The following is a 19,150-nucleotide window of genomic DNA, read 5'->3' as shown; positions in this document are numbered from 1 at the left end:
GTGTTTTCCAATTACGGTAACGGTTTCCTTCCAAACAAAGTTCTAATCTGCAACCCAGATCTAAGCAATAGTTTTCTCAGGATTCAATAAAGCCAAGAAAGCCAGTAGTTTAAGGGGTTTTTTTTTTTTTTTTTTTAAAAACTGTAAAAAAAAGTGTTTTTTAGCCCGAAATAAAGGTTTTTTTTTTTATTTTGCATTGGGTTTCATTAAAGATTATGCATCATGTGACTTTTACAGTTTGTTTCCTTGCACATTCTGTTTATATGTGGTCCGTGGCCATAAATCACCTTAGAGGAGCTCGGGGAGGTATTACTGACCATCAGAACAAGCTCCACTGATGGATTCTCAGTTCATTCAAATCTACCGTCAGGCTATAGAAGACAGATGGTGTGTGTAAAAAAAAAATTAAAGGCATTTTAAAGTAGAAAAGAAAAAAAATACGGTATCTAAAGTCCATGTTATGCCATCCACATAAACATTCCTAAATCATGGAGATAAGCTAAACCTAAAAATGGAAAACGATATTTAGGCTTTAAGAAAGCTAGCATTCCCCTTAATGTATGCTATTTAAAGTCCTGAAAACGTTTGTATTATGGCTTTCACCACAGATCGGGATGGCTGCACAACAGGATATTCTGGAGGGAGATAAGTGCTTCTTGCAGGAAAAAAAAGATGCTTTTTTTAGACATCAAGATGTACAGTATAACCACACGACTTGACAATTTGTGGGACATGGCTCCATGACTTTACTGCAGGATTGCTATAAAACATGCAGTTTGCACCAAATGACCAGTTATCGCTTAAAAATAAAAAAAAATAAAAAATTGAAACCGCTTACTTGACATTGGTCAAGAGATGTGCCTAAACCTAAAACAACGTCCATCATTTAAGTTCTCCCTTCTGTCTTACTTGTTGTCTGCTGCTGGTCAGCAAGTGTAGTCAGACTAGTAGCATAGTCGGCGACACAGAATAAAGGGAGTGGAGCTGGGTCTTTGATAGACAGAAGAGTCGAGATGCAAATGGTATACAAGCATAACATAGTTAACATAGTTATTAAGGTTGAAGGAAGACTAAGTCCATCTAGTTCAACCCATAGCCTAACCTAACATGCCCTAACATGTAGATCCAGAGGAAGGCAAAAAAAAAACCATGTGGCAAAGAGTAAGCTCCATATTGGGGAAAAAAATTCCTTCCCGACTCCACATACGGCAATCAGACTAGTTCCCTGGATCAACGCCCTATCAAGGAATCTAGTGTATATAACCTGTAATATTATACTTTTCAAGAAATGTATCCAGTCCCCTCTTAAATTTTAGTAATGAATCACTCATTACAACATCATACGGCAGAGAGTTCCATAGTCTCACTGCTCTTACAGTAAAGAATCCGCATCTGTTATTATGCTTAAACCTTCTTTCCTCCAGACGTAGAGGATGCCCCCTTGTCCCGGTCTCAGGTCTATGATTAAAAAGATCATCAGAAAGGTCTTTGTACTGTCCCCTCATATATTTATACATTAACATAAGATCACCCCTTAGCCTTCGTTTTTCCAAATTAAATAGCCCCAAGTGTAATAATCTATCAGATGTGGCCTTTAAGTTAGAAGCAGGTGTGCTATTGGACAATGCTGAGCAATGAATGCTGGGAAGTGGAAGTTGCGGGCACCTAAAGTGCTGGCAGAATGCCAATTTAAAAAGAATTGAAATTTTTGTTCTGAAATCACCGAAATGAATAAAGAAAAATCATGACTGATCAACCATATAACTCTTTTTTCCAATACGTACTAACTGTATAGGTTTACACTGCCTATATCCAAGGTAGGCTTCAAATGTGCATTCTGAGTATTCTGCCCGAATGCAGTGTGAATAGAGACAAGGAAAGTCACTGTTCAGTTCACCATATTTTGCGACCACCCCCAGCCATAATTATGTGATACGTTAATGAGATCTGGATTTAGAATCCGCTAATTAGCTCCAGGTGGTTGTGAAATTCATGCGAGATGAAACCCAAGACAACACGGCATTGTGGAAATAGTGTGTGTTTGCCGCTAGAACTTGCTTTTAAAGAAAACACAGATGTAGTGGTCTTTGTACCAACTTGTACAAATATTATGATCATGGCGCGCTATTCCTGACTGCGGTTCTGTGTGCTGCACACAGCTTCCCCTCTGTCATTAATCTGCCACACTAGTACACAGAACAGAATGGCATTTGTCTGAGCTCACAGTCCCCCGGAAAATTAAATCCTTCTCAGATGCCTTTACACTGTAATCAAGAGAACCGTTTGAAAGTCCCCCTTTATTCTTAACGAAGGCAGAAGCCTTAATGAAAGCACCATTGAGATGTAGATTGTAATGCGGGAGCAGAATACTAATGATCTGGCATAAATGAATACATTCAAGCATGCAAAAAAAAATATAATGAGAAAAAGGAAGAAACTATTTAATTAGCCCCAGAATAATCTAGTGATACGTTATCCCAAATCTACAGTAGAAACTATTCTGGTTTCCTTCTGTCACGGAAGGTCAGACATCACCTATCCTAGTAGTGACAAAGTGAGCCGACTGTATGGATTCCCACTGCCGTGGCTGGCACAGCTCCAAGATAGGGGAGCATGCAATCCATCATGTCATTCGGGTCTTTAACATGTACAGACTGGTGGCAGTGTATGAAGACATGGCACACGAAAAGCCTTAAGAAATGGGCAGTTTCAATGTCATTGCTGCCAATTTTAGAGAGGGTTTTTTTTTTTTAGGATTCATTAAAAAAAAAGAAAAATATCTGGGCGGATATAATATTCTCAGTGCAGTTTGGTCAAATTTTGAGATAAAATTAAGGGCTTGTGCACAAGACATTTCATTTGGATCAGAACTGTGGGGGTCCACTTTTTTGTCCCTATGACACTGCCTTTTTACAATTAGTGTCATAGTGGGATGACCGTGCACACGCAAAGAGCTTAACAAAAGGAAATGGCAAGCAGAATGATAAAAAAAAACAAAAAATAGGGATTTTTGGTTACTCACCGTAAGATCCTTTTCTCCAAGACGCTCATTGGGGGACACAGGACTGTGGGTGTATGCTTCTGCCGCCAGGAGGCTGACACTAAGTAAACTTAAAAAAAAAAAGTTAGCTCCTCCCTCATCGTATACACCCTGACACTGGCTACCAGAGACTCCAGTTTGGTGCAAAAAGCAGTAGGAGGACAAAAAACACAAAAAATAATATAACAGCATAACTACAGAAACTTTATGTCTAGAAAAAGATCCTACTGACTAATGTAATCAGATATAACCAAAGCAGCCATAAGGCTACCAGGCAGGGAGCTGTGTCCCCCAATGAGCGTCTTGGAGAAAAGGATTTTACGGTGAGTAACCAAAAATCCCTATTTCTCCTTCGCCTCATTGGGGGACACAGGACTGTGGGATGTCCTAAAGCAGTCCCTGGGTGGGAAAAAACACTCACCAGAAAAAATATAAATAGATTAAGGGGTGCTCAACTGCTTAGTTGATAAAAAAGGTGCTCAGGAGAAAAAATGATCCAAAGTCAATAAAAAATACTCCGGCACTCAAGAACGATGCAAAGAATTTTTAATTTAAAATTAAAAATTCTTTGCATCGTTCTTGAGTGCCGGAGTATTTTTTATTGACTCACCAGAAAAAGACATCCAGATAATGTTTGTCTATAAATGCGCCACTGCCGCTTGAAGAATTCTTCTACCCAGACTTGCATCTGCAGAGGTCTGGGAATGGACATTATAATGTTTGACAAATGTATGCAGACTAGACCAGGTCGCGGCCTTGCAAACCTGTTCTGCTGAGGCCTGGTGCCGAACGGCCCAGGAAGCCCCCACTGCTCTAGTCGAATGAGCCTTGATTCCGGCCGGCACCGTCATGCCCATGGAGCGATAAGCCTCCTGAATGGTCGCCCTTATCCATCTGGCCAGGGTAGATTTTGAAGCCGCGCATCCCTTCCTGCGATCCTGCGGAAGGACAAACAGAGCATCCGTCTGGCGAAAGGGGGCCGTACGGGAAACGTACCTCCTCAGAGCTCTCACCAGATCCAACGTATGGAGAGCTTTTTCTACACGGTGCGTAGGTGCCGGGCAAAAAGAGGGCAGAACAATATCTTCATTAATGTGAAATGATGAAACAACCTTCGGCAAAAAGGACGGTGCTGGTCTGAGCACCACCTTGTCCTGATGAAATCGCAAAAAAGGAGGACGACAAGAAAGAGCTGCCAGCTCCGATACCCGTCTTATGGACGTTATGGCCACTAAAAATACGACCTTCCAAGAGAGAAACATCAAAGAAACCTCTTGAAGAGGCTCAAAAGGAGCGTCCTGTAAAGCCCTTAAGACCAGATTAAGGTCCCAAGCTTCCAAAGGAGTCTTATAAGGAGGTACCTTATGAGCGACTCCCTGGAAAAAAGTCCTGACTTGACGATTAGGAGCAATCCTGCGCTGAAAAAGTACCGATAAAGCCGAAACCTGCCTTTTAAGGGTACTCGGAGCAAGCCCAGAATCCAGGCCTGCTTGAAGGAAGGCTAGAATGTTAGGAACGGAGAAACGCAGAGGGGGCAGCCCGCGTTCTCTACACCAGGAAAGAAACACATTCCAAGTGTGATAATAAATCCTGGCCGAAACGGACTTACGTGCACTGATCATGGTATCAGCCACTTCTTGAGAAAAGCCAGCCTGAGTTAAAACCCAAGATTCAACGGCCAGGCCGTCAAACGTAGGACCTCTGAGTTCTGGTGGTAGATCGGCCCTTGAGATAGAAGATCTGGCCGATCGGGGAGCCGCCAAGGAACCCCGGCTAGAAGTTGTACCAGGTCTGCATACCAGGTCCGTCGTGGCCAATCCGGAGCGATCAGGATGGCCGGCACTCTCTGATTTGATCTTCTTGATTACTCTCGGGAGCAGTGCCAGAGGAGGTAACAGATAAGAGAGATGAAATTGGTTCCAAGACAGTACCAGCGCATCCACGGCGATAGCCTGGGGATCTCGGTACCGAGAGACAAAACTGGGCACTTTGGCATTCACTTTGGACGCCATTAGATCCACGTCTGGAGTTCCCCAAAGATGGCATATCTGCAAAAATACCTCGGGGTGGAGAGACCATTCCCCGGAGGCTAGACCCTGACGGCTTAGGAAATCTGCCGCCCAGTTTTCTTCTCCCGGAATGTGGACCGCTGAGATCACAGAGTGATTTCTCTCCGCCCAGAGTAGAATCAGTTTTACCTCCTGCATGGCTGCCTTGCTGCGGGTGCCCCCCTGGTGATTTATATAAGCTACCGCTGTGGCGTTGTCCGATTCAATCCGGACAGGGCGACCCGCCAGAAGATGGTGAAAACGTAACAAGGCTAGCCGGACCGCTCGAATCTCTAAGATATTGATGGGGAGTTCTGATTCCCGAGGAGACCAGCGTCCCTGAGCTGTGTGATGGAAGAAAACTGCTCCCCAACCCAGGAGACTGGCATCTGTTGTGACCACTAGCCAATTGGTTGGGGGAAAAGGCTTTCCCCTGAGTAGAGAAGAGCTGTTTAGCCACCAAGCGAGAGCCTGTTTGGTCTGGAAAGACAACCGAAATTTGCGGTTGAGAGAGAGAGGATTTCTGTTCCATGCTGATAGGATTGCACGTTGGAGGGGTCGAAGATGAAACTGTGCAAACGGAACCGCCTCTATGGTTGCAACCATCTTTCCTAACACCCTCATCCCGGACCGAATCGTATGAGGGTATGGTTGTAGAAGGTTCCTCACTTCCCGCCGAAGGGCTAGGACCTTGTCCTGGGGAAGGATAGTTAAGGCTTGAGAGGTGTCGAAGATCATGCCTAAAAAAGAGATTTTTCGAGACGGCCGTAGAGATGACTTCCTTAAATTTACCAACCAACCTAGACGGGAAAGGGTGTCCAGAGTGATGTCGACATTTTCCTTGCAAGACTGAAATGTCGGTCCCTTGATCAGCAGATCGTCTAGGTATGGCAAGACGACAATACCTCGGGAGTGCAGAATGGACACCACAGTTGACATGACTTTTGTGAACACCCTGGGAGCGGAAGCCAGTCTGAAAGGTAATGCCGTGAACTGGAAATGTAGATTGTTTACGGCAAACCGGAGAAATCTTTGATGGAGCGGAAAGATGGGAATATGAAGATAAGCATCCTGAATGTCTACTGAGGCCAAAAATTCTCCCTTTTCCAGAGAGGCGATGACCGACCGCAGAGACTCCATCCGAAAGTGTCGAACGCGGACAAACTTGTTTAAGAGTTTGAGATCTAGGATAGGCCTCACTGCTCCATCCTTTTTGGGCACTACAAAAAGATTGGAATAAAAACCCTGGAATCTTTCTTCCTTTGGAACAGGAGAAATGACACCGCTGATACGGAGAGACTCTATGGAATTGAACAAGCTTTGACGAAGAGATTTGCACTTGGGAAGACGGGATGGGAAGAACCGGGGAGGAGGGAGACAGACCAGCTCTATTTTGTAACCTGAAGATATGAGCTCTGCCACCCACTGGTCGTGGATTACCTGAAGCCAAACCTGGCGAAATAAAAGTAGACGTCCGCCTACCTTTTTGGAGATGCCCGGAAGAGGCCTCCAGTCACTTGGCCGAAAATCTTTGCGTCCTAGATCCTCTAGATCTAGAAGACTGGGGACGCATTCTTCCCCCCTGGCTGGCCGAATAAGGGGTCCGACCGTCTCGGTCCTGATTGGGCCGACCCTGCGCAGGAGAACCTGATGCTGGGGCCCATCTGACATAGCGAAAGGTTCTAAAGCGAGCCTGAAAATGGCGCCGAAAAGGCTGTCTGGCCCTCTGCTGAGGAAGGAACTTACTTTTCCCTCCTGTGGAGTCAGAAATGAGCTGATCCAGCTTTTCTCCGAACAAACGACCACTCTGATACGGCATGGATGTAAGAGATTTCTTAGAGGTAGAATCAGCCCGCCAGGACCTTAACCAAAGGGCCCTTCTGATGGCAATAGCATTAGATGCAGCCGAGGAAGCACAATCTGCCGCATCCAGAGATGCGTTAATCAGATAACTACCGGCCATAGCTACCTGAGATGACATTTCAGCCAATTCTGCTGACACATTACCTTCCTGGAGAGCCTTAGATAACGAGTCAGACCAAGATATCATAGCCCTGGCAACCCAGGTTGCCGCAAAAGAAGGAAAAAGTGCTGAGCTTGAGGCCTCAAAGACGGAACGAGCCAAGCTCTCTATAAGACGATCCGTAGGATCCTTAATTGATGAGCCATTAGGGAGAGATAGTAACGTGTTAGAGGCTAAACGGGACACTGGAGGATCTACAGAAGGATTTTCTGCCCAATCACTACAAAATTTCGAAGCAAAGGGATACCTAGCCTTCAGAGCTCTTTGCCCTGAAAAGCGTTTGTCCGGGTGCTCCCTATTGCGACGAATCAGGTCCTCGAACTCAGGATAAGAGGAAAAAACCCTATGGGCCCGTTTAGACCGCTTAAATGAGACCTTATGATCAGAGGAAGAGACGAGCTCGTCTTCTATCCCCAAAGACTGATTGACAGCTTCAATTAGGCTGTCTACTGACTCCTGAAACCCAGGTTTATCAAAATTAAGAGACCCTTCTGACTCATAGTCAGTCTCAACTTGACCGCTTTCTGCAGGGGAAGGAGAGCGAGATACGGAACTCCAGGATGCGGAAGCACCTGAGTGCCTGGGAGACGCTTTGCGAGTCCGCTTTCCATGCGTCTGTCGAGTGAGAGTGCGCCCCCTGCAGGCCGAAGACTCCTGAGACCCAGAGGCCTTCTGAGACAGGCGGATAACCGGTCCCGACCGCCGGGGTCTGCAGTGATTTGATCGCTTCAGTAAGGGACGCCATGGATTGTGACAAGGACGTGACCCATTCCGGTGGAGCTACCACAGCATCTGGCTGAGGGACCGGAGCTGGAGAGACTACTGGAGGACTGGCAGGGGGGGGCTCCTGGACATGTTCAGGGTCACAGGCCTCACAGAGGCGATTACTTTGGGCGTGCGGAAAAAGGGCATTACAAGATACACAACCGGTAAAAAGAACCGTGTGAGTCTTAACCTTTCTAGACATAATGATCCGTAATGCTATACCCAGGGCCAGAGACTGGAAAAAAAAGGAATGCTTCAGTCCAGCTGGAGAGAGAAGCACTTACCCCAGTCCTGTGTCCCCACGAATACAGTGGATCCTGACAGCACGATACTCCAAATGTGCTGTCTTATATGTCCCGCAGGCTATAGGAAGGGAGGGACCGCCAAACTAAGCCGCAGCCTAGAGCAGGCCCGAAGCCGCGGCCTCAATTTCCCCCTCAGAGACCGGAGAAACCGGAACCGGACGTGACGCGCCGGAAGGGGCGGAGCCCCGCAGCGCGGCCTGCCGCCCGGAAGTCCCGGGCTCCAGGAACAGCCCCACGCCTGCAGTGAGCCAGGCAGAGCCGAAGCCTCCGGAGGAACAGCGGCGCCGAACTCTCTACCCCGCGGCGCCGCTCCGGAGCGCTGCGGCACCGCCGACCGAACGCCGCGGCGCCGCTCCAGATAACGCCGCAGTGCCGCAGGCGCCTCAGCGCCGGACCACCGCCGATCCACACGAAAAAAGGACGCCAGCCTCACCCGGAGCCGGACCACCGCACTACCCAGGGCTAGCGCAACAGGTACTCAGGAGCCCCCCCTGACACACCACACTCAGCGAGGGGTGGAAAGAATGACGGTGCAGGCACCCAAACTCCATTATCCAGGATAAGGAGAGGGACCGTCCTCCACCCCAGCTAACACCCCCGGCAGGGGTGTAGAAATCTGAGGGAACACACGGACGTCTAGGAGCACCTGTACAGCCTGGGGTCTAGATACCTCAGGGTGGTCAGGGCCAAGTCCAGTGAAAAATCCCACGTAGCGGGGAAGGATACGTGGAGAAGTATCACACGTGCTTGCCCGTTGATGATTTGGGGAGATCGGACCCTCAAAAAGGTCCGTCGCCCCCTCAATCCAGAAGTTAAAAGTCGGGTCCAAAAAATCCAGGACCCAGAGATGTGCCTCCTTGAGACACTAAGCATAAACTGGAGTCTCTGGTAGCCAGTGTCAGGGTGTATACGATGAGGGAGGAGCTAACTTTTTTTTTTTAAGTTTACTTAGTGTCAGCCTCCTGGCGGCAGAAGCATACACCCACAGTCCTGTGTCCCCCAATGAGGCGAAGGAGAAACCACATTATATTAGGTGCCATTAGATTATGTGCCCTGTTTCTCCACAACAGAACAGAGTTAAACAAAAGCAAACACAAAAACAAACAAACAATAACAAAACACCTTTTTATGTACATTCCTCCTACTATGTGCAGGAATGTACAGTTTTTAAAGGGAACCTGTCACCAGGTTTGGCCAATACAAGTTACGGCTGCCGCCTTTCAGGGCTTATCTACAGCATTCTATAATTCTGTAGATAAAGGCCCCTTCACATGAAGCGACGCTGCAGCGATACCGACAACGATCCGGATCGCTGCAGCGTCGCTGTTTGGTCGCTGGAGAGCTGTCACACAGACCGCTCTCCAGCGACCAACGATGCCGGTAACCATGGTAAACATCGGGTTACTAAGCGCAGGGCCGCGCTTAGTAACCCGATGTTTACCCTGGTTACCATCCTAAAAGTAAAAAAAACAAACAGTACATACTTACCTACCGCTGTCTGTCCCCGGCGCTCTGCTTCTCTGCACTCCTCCTGTACTGGCTGTGAGCACAGCGGCCGGAAAGCAGAGCGGTGACGTCACCGCTCTGCTTTCCGGCTGACCGACGCTCACAGTCAGTGCAGGAGGAGAGCAGAGCACAACGCCGGGGACAGACAGCGGTAGGTAAGTATGTACTGTTTGTTTTTTTACTTTTAGGATGGTAACCAGGGTAAACATCGGGTTACTAAGCGCGGCCCTGCGCTTAGTTACCCGATGTTTACCCTGGTTACCAGTGAAGACATCGCTGGATCGGTGTCACACACGCCGATCCAGCGATGTCCACGGGAGATCCAGCGACGAAATAAAGTTCTGGACTTTCTTCAGCGACCAAAGATCTCCCAGCAGGGGCCTGATCGTTGGTCGCTGTCACACATAACGATTTCATTAACGATATTGTTGCTACGTCACAAAATGCAACGATATCGTTAACAATATCGTTATGTGTGAAGGTACCTTAAGCCCCCCGATCCAACCTGCAAGATAAGAAAATGAACGTTTATTATACTCACCTGAAGGTGTGGTCTGGTCTGAAGGGTGTCACTCTTCTTGGTCCGGCGCCTCCCATCTTCTTGCGCTGCCGCCCTCCTGCTTGCTTCACAGGTTCCCCGGCATTGCGCTCCTGTGCAGGCGTACTTATCTGCCCAGTGCAAATTCCTGCAGTGCGCAGGTGCTGGGCCTCTCTTACTTTTCCCGAAGCCTGCGCACTGCAGTACTTTGCTCTGCCCTCAACAGGGTTGATAAGTACGACTGCACAGGAGCGCAATGTCGGGGAGCCCATTTGATGACACAGGGACACGTCATCCACAAAAAGCAAACAAGAGAGCGTCATCCACAAAAAGCAAACAAGAGGGCGGCATCGCAAGAAAATGGGAGGTGCCGGACCAGGACCTGCAACACCCAACGGACCGAACGGCTCCGCAGGTGAGTATAATAAAAGTTATTTTTCTTCTCTTGCAGGTCAAATCGGGAGCTATCTACAGAATTATAGAAGGCTGTAGATAAGCCCTGAAAGGCGGTGGCTGTAACTCGTATCGGCCAAACCTGGTGACAGGTCCTCTTTAAGGCAAAAATTGGTGAAAGGTCCTCTTTCATACAATATGAATGAAAAGGAAACCAAGCACAGGTGATCAGGGCATCCTTGTGCATTTCAGTGCACATATCGCCACCCTCCTCTTTGATTGACAGCTCTGGCTTTACAAGAGCCCAAGAATGGCAGAGATCGATGCAAATTAAAAAAATATAGATGGTAAGGTTCACTGAGCTGTTTGACCACAAAAGGGTGCACACCACACGTGCTTGGCGTTAACAGTTAATTTTTGTTGACAGACTCGCTTTTGATATGGATCAGCCATTGAACTAGAATCAGTCTCAAAAAATTTAAAAAAAATTGGCACAGAAAGGAGGTAGACAATGACTATTTGTAACTGCAGTGCAGAAATCAATGGCGCTACATAATTAATGTGGCAATGAAAAGTTTGTAGCACAAAGTAACGTTAGACTGCCACTTAGAAGCAACATAGTACCAATCCTTTGCCTATAGTATTCTACATACCCTCTTGTGGACATAGAAAGATATTGGCAGGCCCAGCTGTACACCCCATTGACAAGGTCACCCTACTAGACAACTGTGCCTGACCATCACACTTTATCATGGTGACAGGAAGTGTCATGGGCCAATGGCGGCAGTTAATGTAATTTGTGCACAAACATCTCCTTACAATGATTAATGAGCACAGCACAAGAACGGATATGACCAGACAGAACATGCAAACCATTATATATTTTAAATACAGTCTACACTGATCCACCCACTGGCCACCTAACCAGGTCTCACCTGAGGGAATGGTTTCTTGTCCAATTTGCCAGATCTTCTCCTTTTTAAAGAATTCTATAATTACAAATGAATTATGTCAGATATAAAAGTCACCATTCACTATTGCACATTTTACAGCCACCTTCAGCCATGATCATTATGTGATCCATTAATGAGAGCTAGATTCTGAATGGTCTGATGAGCTCCTGGTGGTCGGATGATAAAACCCAAAATATCATGGTACTGTGTGTTTGCCATTGTTACTTGCTTTTCCGGAAAACATTGACGTAGTGGCCTTTTGTAAGAACTCAACAATGCCAGATCTGGGCAAGAACCCAGGGCACCTGCCATCTGGTTCATTCTAATGGAAGCACATATCAACCCTAATATCATGAGGCAAGACTACGAATTCACATGAAATGAGATGTTCTACAAGATTGCAGAATGACAAGCCTGTCCAAGTCCAGAATTTGCAGTTTTTGGTCTACATGGAATAGGAGTATCCGTTCCGCACCCCAATCTCCTGCCTTTAATAACAGACTGGTCTGTACAGAAATTGCAGGCCCGGATGCATGTAGCAGCCTTTCTATAGGGATTGTTTCTCTGGACTGGGCCCATTTGACATACTGTACTTCATTAAGATCTGTCCCAGTTGGATTACTCAGTGGTTCCTTTAAACATGCAAGCTGAAATGTGAGCCTTTCACGCCAACCGACAGACACTTGAAGGTGTCTGAAACAAAATTAATTCAGCTCCTCGTGTTAATTATCACGCTGCTTTTCTAGGCCAATATTATGCAAAACAGCCAAAGGACAGTCTTCTGCAGGAACTTCAAGATTAATTATATATTAAAAGAGAAACTTTCATTGAATGCCATGAATGAATTATGAATACTTTGATATATTTTTTTAATTGCTATTTAGCGTTTTTTTTTTCTTCTTACTAGCGGCAGTTACCAGTATTCACCCCCTTTCTGAATACATTACGTCTGAATCTGTCAGATCTAGACAATATTTCTGTATAAACAAATCCTAAAAGACTAAACTGTAGAAACCCATATAACGCTCTGATATAATTGCTGTCAAAATTTGGCCACTATCAACATTAGACCGAAATCAGCGTTTTGTCAGTTCTGCCGTAAACCCGCTCAGAGAGCCTACCTATAACCTCTCAGGGTCCTTTCTACTGTTGCCCTAGAGCCCCTATAAGCAGCAGAGGTGGCAGGCACATGTCGATAATCTATGGATCATGACATAAGGTCCTGATCACAAGTGTATTTCATCCTGGCGCGGCACAAACACATCACTGCAGTGAACTGATGCCAGGACGGATCCCACACTGTGCAATAAGAGCAGCTTTGGCATCCAGTGCCTCAGTTATGATGCAGTATTATACAGCGGTTTTCTGTCTGGATGTGGTTGTCACACTAGTGCTCAAATGTATCATCAGCTTCATCTGGTTCAAGCATGAAAGTACAGGTTGAACATTTACCATGACAAGATACACGAAGAAACTAGGGCAACCAAGCTGGCCATCTTACTGGTCATGTGAGGTGGAAGACCGGCATGAAAATACAGAGAGAACAATACCTTACATATAATGCCAGATACCAGCCTCTTCGCCTCATGTAACAAAGATCATGTGTCACTTAGTGACCGACAACTGGTGTCTTACATCACACAGCCCCATGTATTGCCTGCTTGCCCTCCTACACAGGGCTAACGTACCCTGTGCTGTCAGCGTGCCGCCCAGCTGGAGGGGAGTGTTAGGCTACGTTCACATTTGCGTTGTGCGATGTTGCGTCGGAGACGCAACGCACAACGCAAACAAAAATGCAACAAAACGCACGCTAAAACGCAGCGTTTTGCGACGCATGCGTCCTTTTTTGCCAAAATTTGGACGCAAAAAAAATGCAACTTGCTGCGTTTTCTGCGCCCCACGCTTGCGGCAAAAAAACCGCATGCGTCGCAAAACGCAGCACAACGCATGTCCATGCCCCCCCCCATGTTAAATATAGATGCGCATGGCGCATGCGTCGCCGCGGCTGCGCCCGACGCAGCCCGGCAGAACGCAAATGTGAACGTAGCCTTAGACTTGCACTATGCTGTTGATATGAGGATTTTTAAAGACCCCCCTCAGATTAAAGACAGTTTCATGAAGGGGTTTCTGCTTAAAACAACCTGAGTTTTTTTGAGGCATTCACAAACCACATGGGCACATAGCTGACCACTGTCCGATATAGAAGAATGCTGCTCCTAAGACAACAAATCTTGCAAAAAAACTAAATCCTTAAAGACCATGTTTAGGAAGAGCCAAGAAGCCACCTATACACAGGAGATGATCAGCTGGGACCCTTAAGAAACAGGTAACAGAAGAGGATTTCTCAAGGCGTAATATCTACCCTTGGACAATGTAGTTCAGCCTTTTTATCCGTCATGTTAGCACCAAGTGTGTGAGTGGTTTTGTGTATATATGTACACACTGTATCTACACTTAACAGTTTCCCTGACAGCATCGTATATGGGTATGTTCTTTCATGTTTTTGATAGGTACGAGGCACTTGGGCTGCGTGACGGATACTGGATAGCATGGCATATAAGCACTGGATCCTTCATACTGACATTGATGGCTATTGTTCAATGTATTCATGACGGCTCACATATACCCTTGCACATTTACCCTAGGCGGTGTGCCATCCGGTTAACCTCAACATGTTGTTCTCACTTACAGAGTCACAACTGCTATCCACAGAAACTTGATTTACATCAATGCAGCAAGGAAACCTTACGCGACTATAGAGAACCCTCATAGCTCAATATCCCAATGTAACAGACAAGGAGCAGCAATTATTTATCTTTGTAAATCTCACAAAGCAACCATCTGCTGTCAGCAGCTTACACCCGTGTGCATCTCTCAAGGCCACCAGACCACTGGCCTCCTGATCTGTGAGCCTCCTGCTGCGTTCAACACATTGACCCCAACACGTCTGGATGGTGAAAAGCAAATGTGTAAGGCATAGGACAATGCAAGCCAAGGAAAATAGAGATGCTTCCAGCTCCAGTTAAAAGCCGTTCATTTATTGAAGATTATTAAAATTACAAATCCATGAAGAGGGAAGGTAGAAAGACAGACAAAGCAGGTGAGCTGCCATCTCCCTCTAACTATACAAAGAACGAACAATGCAGTGGCTGATATGTAGTCCTGGATATTGCTATCCCAGCAGAGGTGCAAAATGGATTACAGCCATCTGAATGGTGGGTGCATACCTGGATGTCAATTAGCTTTTATGCTGGAGGCAAAAGGATGGGAAGACTAATCTGCTGACAATGCCAGGCCCCTAACCAAATACATGAAACAACCCTTTGTTGCCCAATGGGCAAGGATGGAGCCATTTTATCAAATACAAACAAACATACACACGAATATATTTTATTTTTAGAGGTTTTGCTTTTTTCCCCAAAAAGCATTTCAAATAAAAAGAAAATGCACTTCTTAATATTGGAACTTCAATACCAAGACGAAATGTTTGTGGAGTTATTAAAATCACCGGATCGATACACGTGGTCAGTATTTGAACATTTTGTTTTCCTCATTTGCATAACATCTCAATCTATTCAATATCGAGTTGGAGCACCCCGCGCAGAAATAAACAAACTTACTTGTATGTTATCAATGTGGCTATTAATGGTTGTCTCAGGAAAGTTCTACCACACTGAATGCACTTGGGCACGCAAATCACCAACATCAACTGCTGCAGGCTCCCTTAGCGATTGCCAACCATAGACATCCCAGATGTGTACAATGGGAGACAAGTCTGGAGAGGCTGCAGCCTGCTCAAAGTAGCACCAACAACATGCGGCCTGGAATTGTGTTGAAACACGGCTCCTAAGACATTTGGAGAAATTGCCGTTCCAAGACAAAATTTATTTAACTCCGAGCTGTTAGTTTACCTGAAATGAAGACTAGAGCAGTCCGCCTACCAGCGCTGTGCAGCCAGAGTCATTGTTCATTTTAGTGGAATCAGAGTTGGTATAAAATGAACCGACTCCAACCATATAATAAATTGGGTACAGTAGTTCAATGCAGCATGTGATGAATATTTTTCCATAAGAATTTGGGAAAGCTCTGAAATGTGTTATAAATATATTCTATTGCTGATCTAAGGATCTCGGCTTTTAGTTAAAAGGAATCTGTTATGCACTTTATGTACATGCTCAGCAGTGAAGCTCCTCCTCCAGTCACAGTGCGGGAAGCTCCTCCTCCAGTCGCAGTGCGGGAAGCTCCTCCTCCAGTCGCAATGCGGGAAGCTCCTCCTCCAGTCGCAGTGCGGGAAGCTCCTCCTCCAGTCGCAGTGCGGGAAGCTCCTCCTCCAGTCGCAGTGCGGGAAGCTCCTCCTCCAGTCGCAGTGCGGGAAGCTCCTCCTCCAGTCGCAGTGCGGGAAGCTCCTCCTCCAGTCGCAGTGCGGGAAGCTCCTCCTCCAGTCGCAGTGCGGGAAGCTCCTCCTCCAGTCGCAGTGCGGGAAGCTCCTCCTCCAGTCGCAGTGCGGGAAGCTCCTCCTCCAGTCGCAGTGCGGGAAGCTCCTCCTCCAGTCGCAGTGCGGGAAGCTCCTCCTCCAGTCCAGTCGGTTTGGCTTACGAATCCACAGCCCTGACGGATATTGTACATTATACTACCCCACACTTTAATACTAGGAGGAGTACAAATGGGCATTTTCTTTGTGAAGGCCACTTCATGGTGTTGTCCACGTGGTCTCTAGATCAATCTCCAGCTATCGTTGCCTCCAAGACAAATAGCTGTAATCATCCCTGCAGAAGACAGGTCTCCATTCCAGTTTTGCTCTGCACAATAAAAGCCTTTGCGAGCCCTGACCTATAGTTGCCCAATGTCATGCAAACATCTTCAGATGATTTGATAGACACCGATTGACTCCTAGGCTTGGTAAGTGAAATGTAATTTTACGTCCTGCAAAATGGAACCATGGAACCAGTGGTATGGCCAATTCTTCAAAGTGTCCCAGGAGCCATTTTTCAAAATGACAATTGTGAAGAAACCAGATTGTATCTTAATTACCCAGACAGCTACCTTTTTGCAAACCAATAAGAACTGACTTTTCATTTGTATATTGGCTTGTGCATTTAAGTGTTTATGTCTGGTGGTTCAAGAAGACAGACTTGCAAACTGATACCATTTAACATACAGTGTAAGTCTGTAATAGTGACTTGTACATAGTGTGTGTTTATCTTTGTTTATTGATGTGTGCTGATATGCTAATTGTGCACTGAATTCCAGAACTAGCTTGGTGACTTCTAAAGCAGAGAAGGAAAGACTGTGCAAATAGATTGAATGGTCAAGTAGTACTATGTAATCTCATCACATCACCATTGTTTGCTATATATAAATGTTGAACTAAAGGACACTGGGTAATTCTAAAAATAGCTTACATGCCTTGGGTATAAAAAGAATCAGAGATCACATCCTGGGGGAGTCGGAAGTAATACAGAGCTACCAGCCAGAGTTTCTGAAAACCATTCAACAGACAAGAGAAAGGACTGCAGCCAATTCATCATGGCACCATCACGAGGGACACTGATCTAGAATTCTATAGGATACAACCTAGGGGTTTTTGGCTCCAGTTGGAAGGACACAGATCTGATCCAGTGACCATCTCTGCACCATGGATATGTTTGGAGAAAGCCAGGGTTGGGACCCGCTGGTCGCCTGGTTCCATGGAGATGGTCAGATAAGCCAGGTGGTGACTCTTGTGTCAACTGGCTTTGAGCCTTGTATGGACTCTATGGACAGTTCTTGGTCATCTCCCTATGCTTGTCATTACCCCTTCTCTGTGCGTTCATCCACAGATGGAGTAGCTGCCCTGAGAGCTCTGACATCATGTCATACTGGAAATACATGGAGACGCAGTGATCTTTTATATGCGCCCATGTGACCCTGGGAGCTCTGACATCATGTCATACTGGAAATTTGTGGAGACGCAGTGATATTTTATATGCACCCATGTAATCAAGCAATTGCAGCCATGTTGGGATTGTTCTGTTTGCTATTGTGTGCTGTGGTTCAATAAAGTATTGCCACACTGTTTTACCTTAACACTGTGTTGTCTGTGTAGTGTATTGCCCACTGGGAGATAGAGCGGGCGTTCAGTGGTATGAGGCGTGGTCCATGCAGTCTTGCTAAAGACAGCCGGGCCAGCGAACGAGAGCACCCACTGACCCCGTTTCCCCATTACAACAATGCTAGGCCACATGTTGCTTGTGCTACAGTGAACAGCCTGCATGGCCTAAGGCTATGTGCACACGTTCAAGTTTTTTCGCGTTTTTTCGCAGTAAAAACGCTATAAAAACTCATTAAAACGCATACATTATGCATCCTATCATTTAGAATGCATTCTGCATGTTTTTCCGCGAAAAAAACACATTGCGGTAAAAAAAAAAAAGCAGTATGTTCATTAATTTTGCGAATTTTCTGCGTTTTTCCCGCTATTCTATGCATTTGGGAAAAAACACAAAAAAAACGTCAAAAACGCAAAAAAAAAGCATGCAGATTTCTGGCAGAAATGTCCGGTTTTTGTCAGGAAAATTTCTGCAAGAAATCCTGACGTTCGCACATACCCAAATGTGAAACTATGGCCAGCAGTGCCTTGGGACTTTTCTCCGATTGAGCACATCTGGGACATCCAAGGTCAGCGATTGCAAAGGGAGCTGCCAGCAGCAGATCTTGATAATTTGTTTTTTTCTGCTCAAGTGCATTCAATGTGGCAGAATATTCCTTAGATGACCCTTAATAACATTATTTATATGTATTTCTGTGAGTAATGACCAATGACAAACAAAAAAAAAAAAACATCAAGACAGGCTAAACTCATAAAATAAATTTTAGAAAGAAGAGTAAGGCACACATGAAAAGCCCAGCAAAAAACACTAACGAAAACGTAAATGCAATAATAAAATCAGGTCCTACAGGTCTTATAACAGCCATAGCGATATTTCAAGGGTACTTTCTCACAGGAATTTTCTGCTGTGGATCTACAAACAGAAAATCTGCAACAGCAAAATACGTTGCAATTACAACTTCACAGAGTAGGTGGTGTGCCTGATCGCTAGGGCCGCCACCGATCGTGTGAATTATCTGTGTTCCGCTCTATACACAATCTAAGGGACTAAAAATAGCCTAGCTCTATACTCGGTCACTGTCCATAGGCTGTATGGAGATAACCATGTCAAATTTGAACTTTGATTTGGTCAAAAAACAGCTAAGAAGAGGATTCAGGATAAGAGATACAAGTGTTACAAATCCTGCTGCCAGAATGTGCTCACTGATGGATTGGCCTGTAAACATGCTCTGCACTCTGTTATGTACTGGATTACATAAAGGCTGCAGAAGCCAAATGTTCCATAAGGTTTAATGAAACCCTATTGGAAAAATGCTTTGTAACAAAAATACAATTGTCTCCCAAAAGGAAACCACATCACTTAAGTTCCTATACAATTCCTATTACAAACAGTTCCCTTCACAAGTGGCTCAGTGGTTAGCACAGCAGCCTTGCAGCGCTGGAGTCCTGGGTTCAAGCCCCACTAAGGACAACATCTGCAAAGAGTTTGTA

At 45.8% G+C, this 19,150-nt stretch overlaps 1 protein-coding gene across 3 annotated transcripts in view; it reads right to left on the bottom strand.

Annotated features, from left to right (window-relative positions):
• MTCL2 (microtubule crosslinking factor 2) overlaps positions 1 to 19,150 on the bottom strand; it is a 120,066-nt gene that overhangs the window by 65,774 nt on the left and 35,142 nt on the right. For all 3 annotated transcript variants that reach the window (XM_069752127.1, XM_069752129.1, XM_069752128.1), the window contains exon 4: positions 11,554 to 11,607. In XM_069752127.1, the coding sequence (XP_069608228.1) occupies positions 11,554 to 11,607 (54 nt within the window). The remainder of the gene's footprint in view (positions 1 to 11,553; positions 11,608 to 19,150) is intronic.

Source organism: Ranitomeya imitator, chromosome 2, assembly GCF_032444005.1.
Source record: "Ranitomeya imitator isolate aRanImi1 chromosome 2, aRanImi1.pri, whole genome shotgun sequence".
NCBI classification, from domain to species: Eukaryota; Metazoa; Chordata; class Amphibia; order Anura; family Dendrobatidae; genus Ranitomeya; species Ranitomeya imitator.
This window is presented reverse-complemented; position numbering and strand designations above follow the sequence as displayed.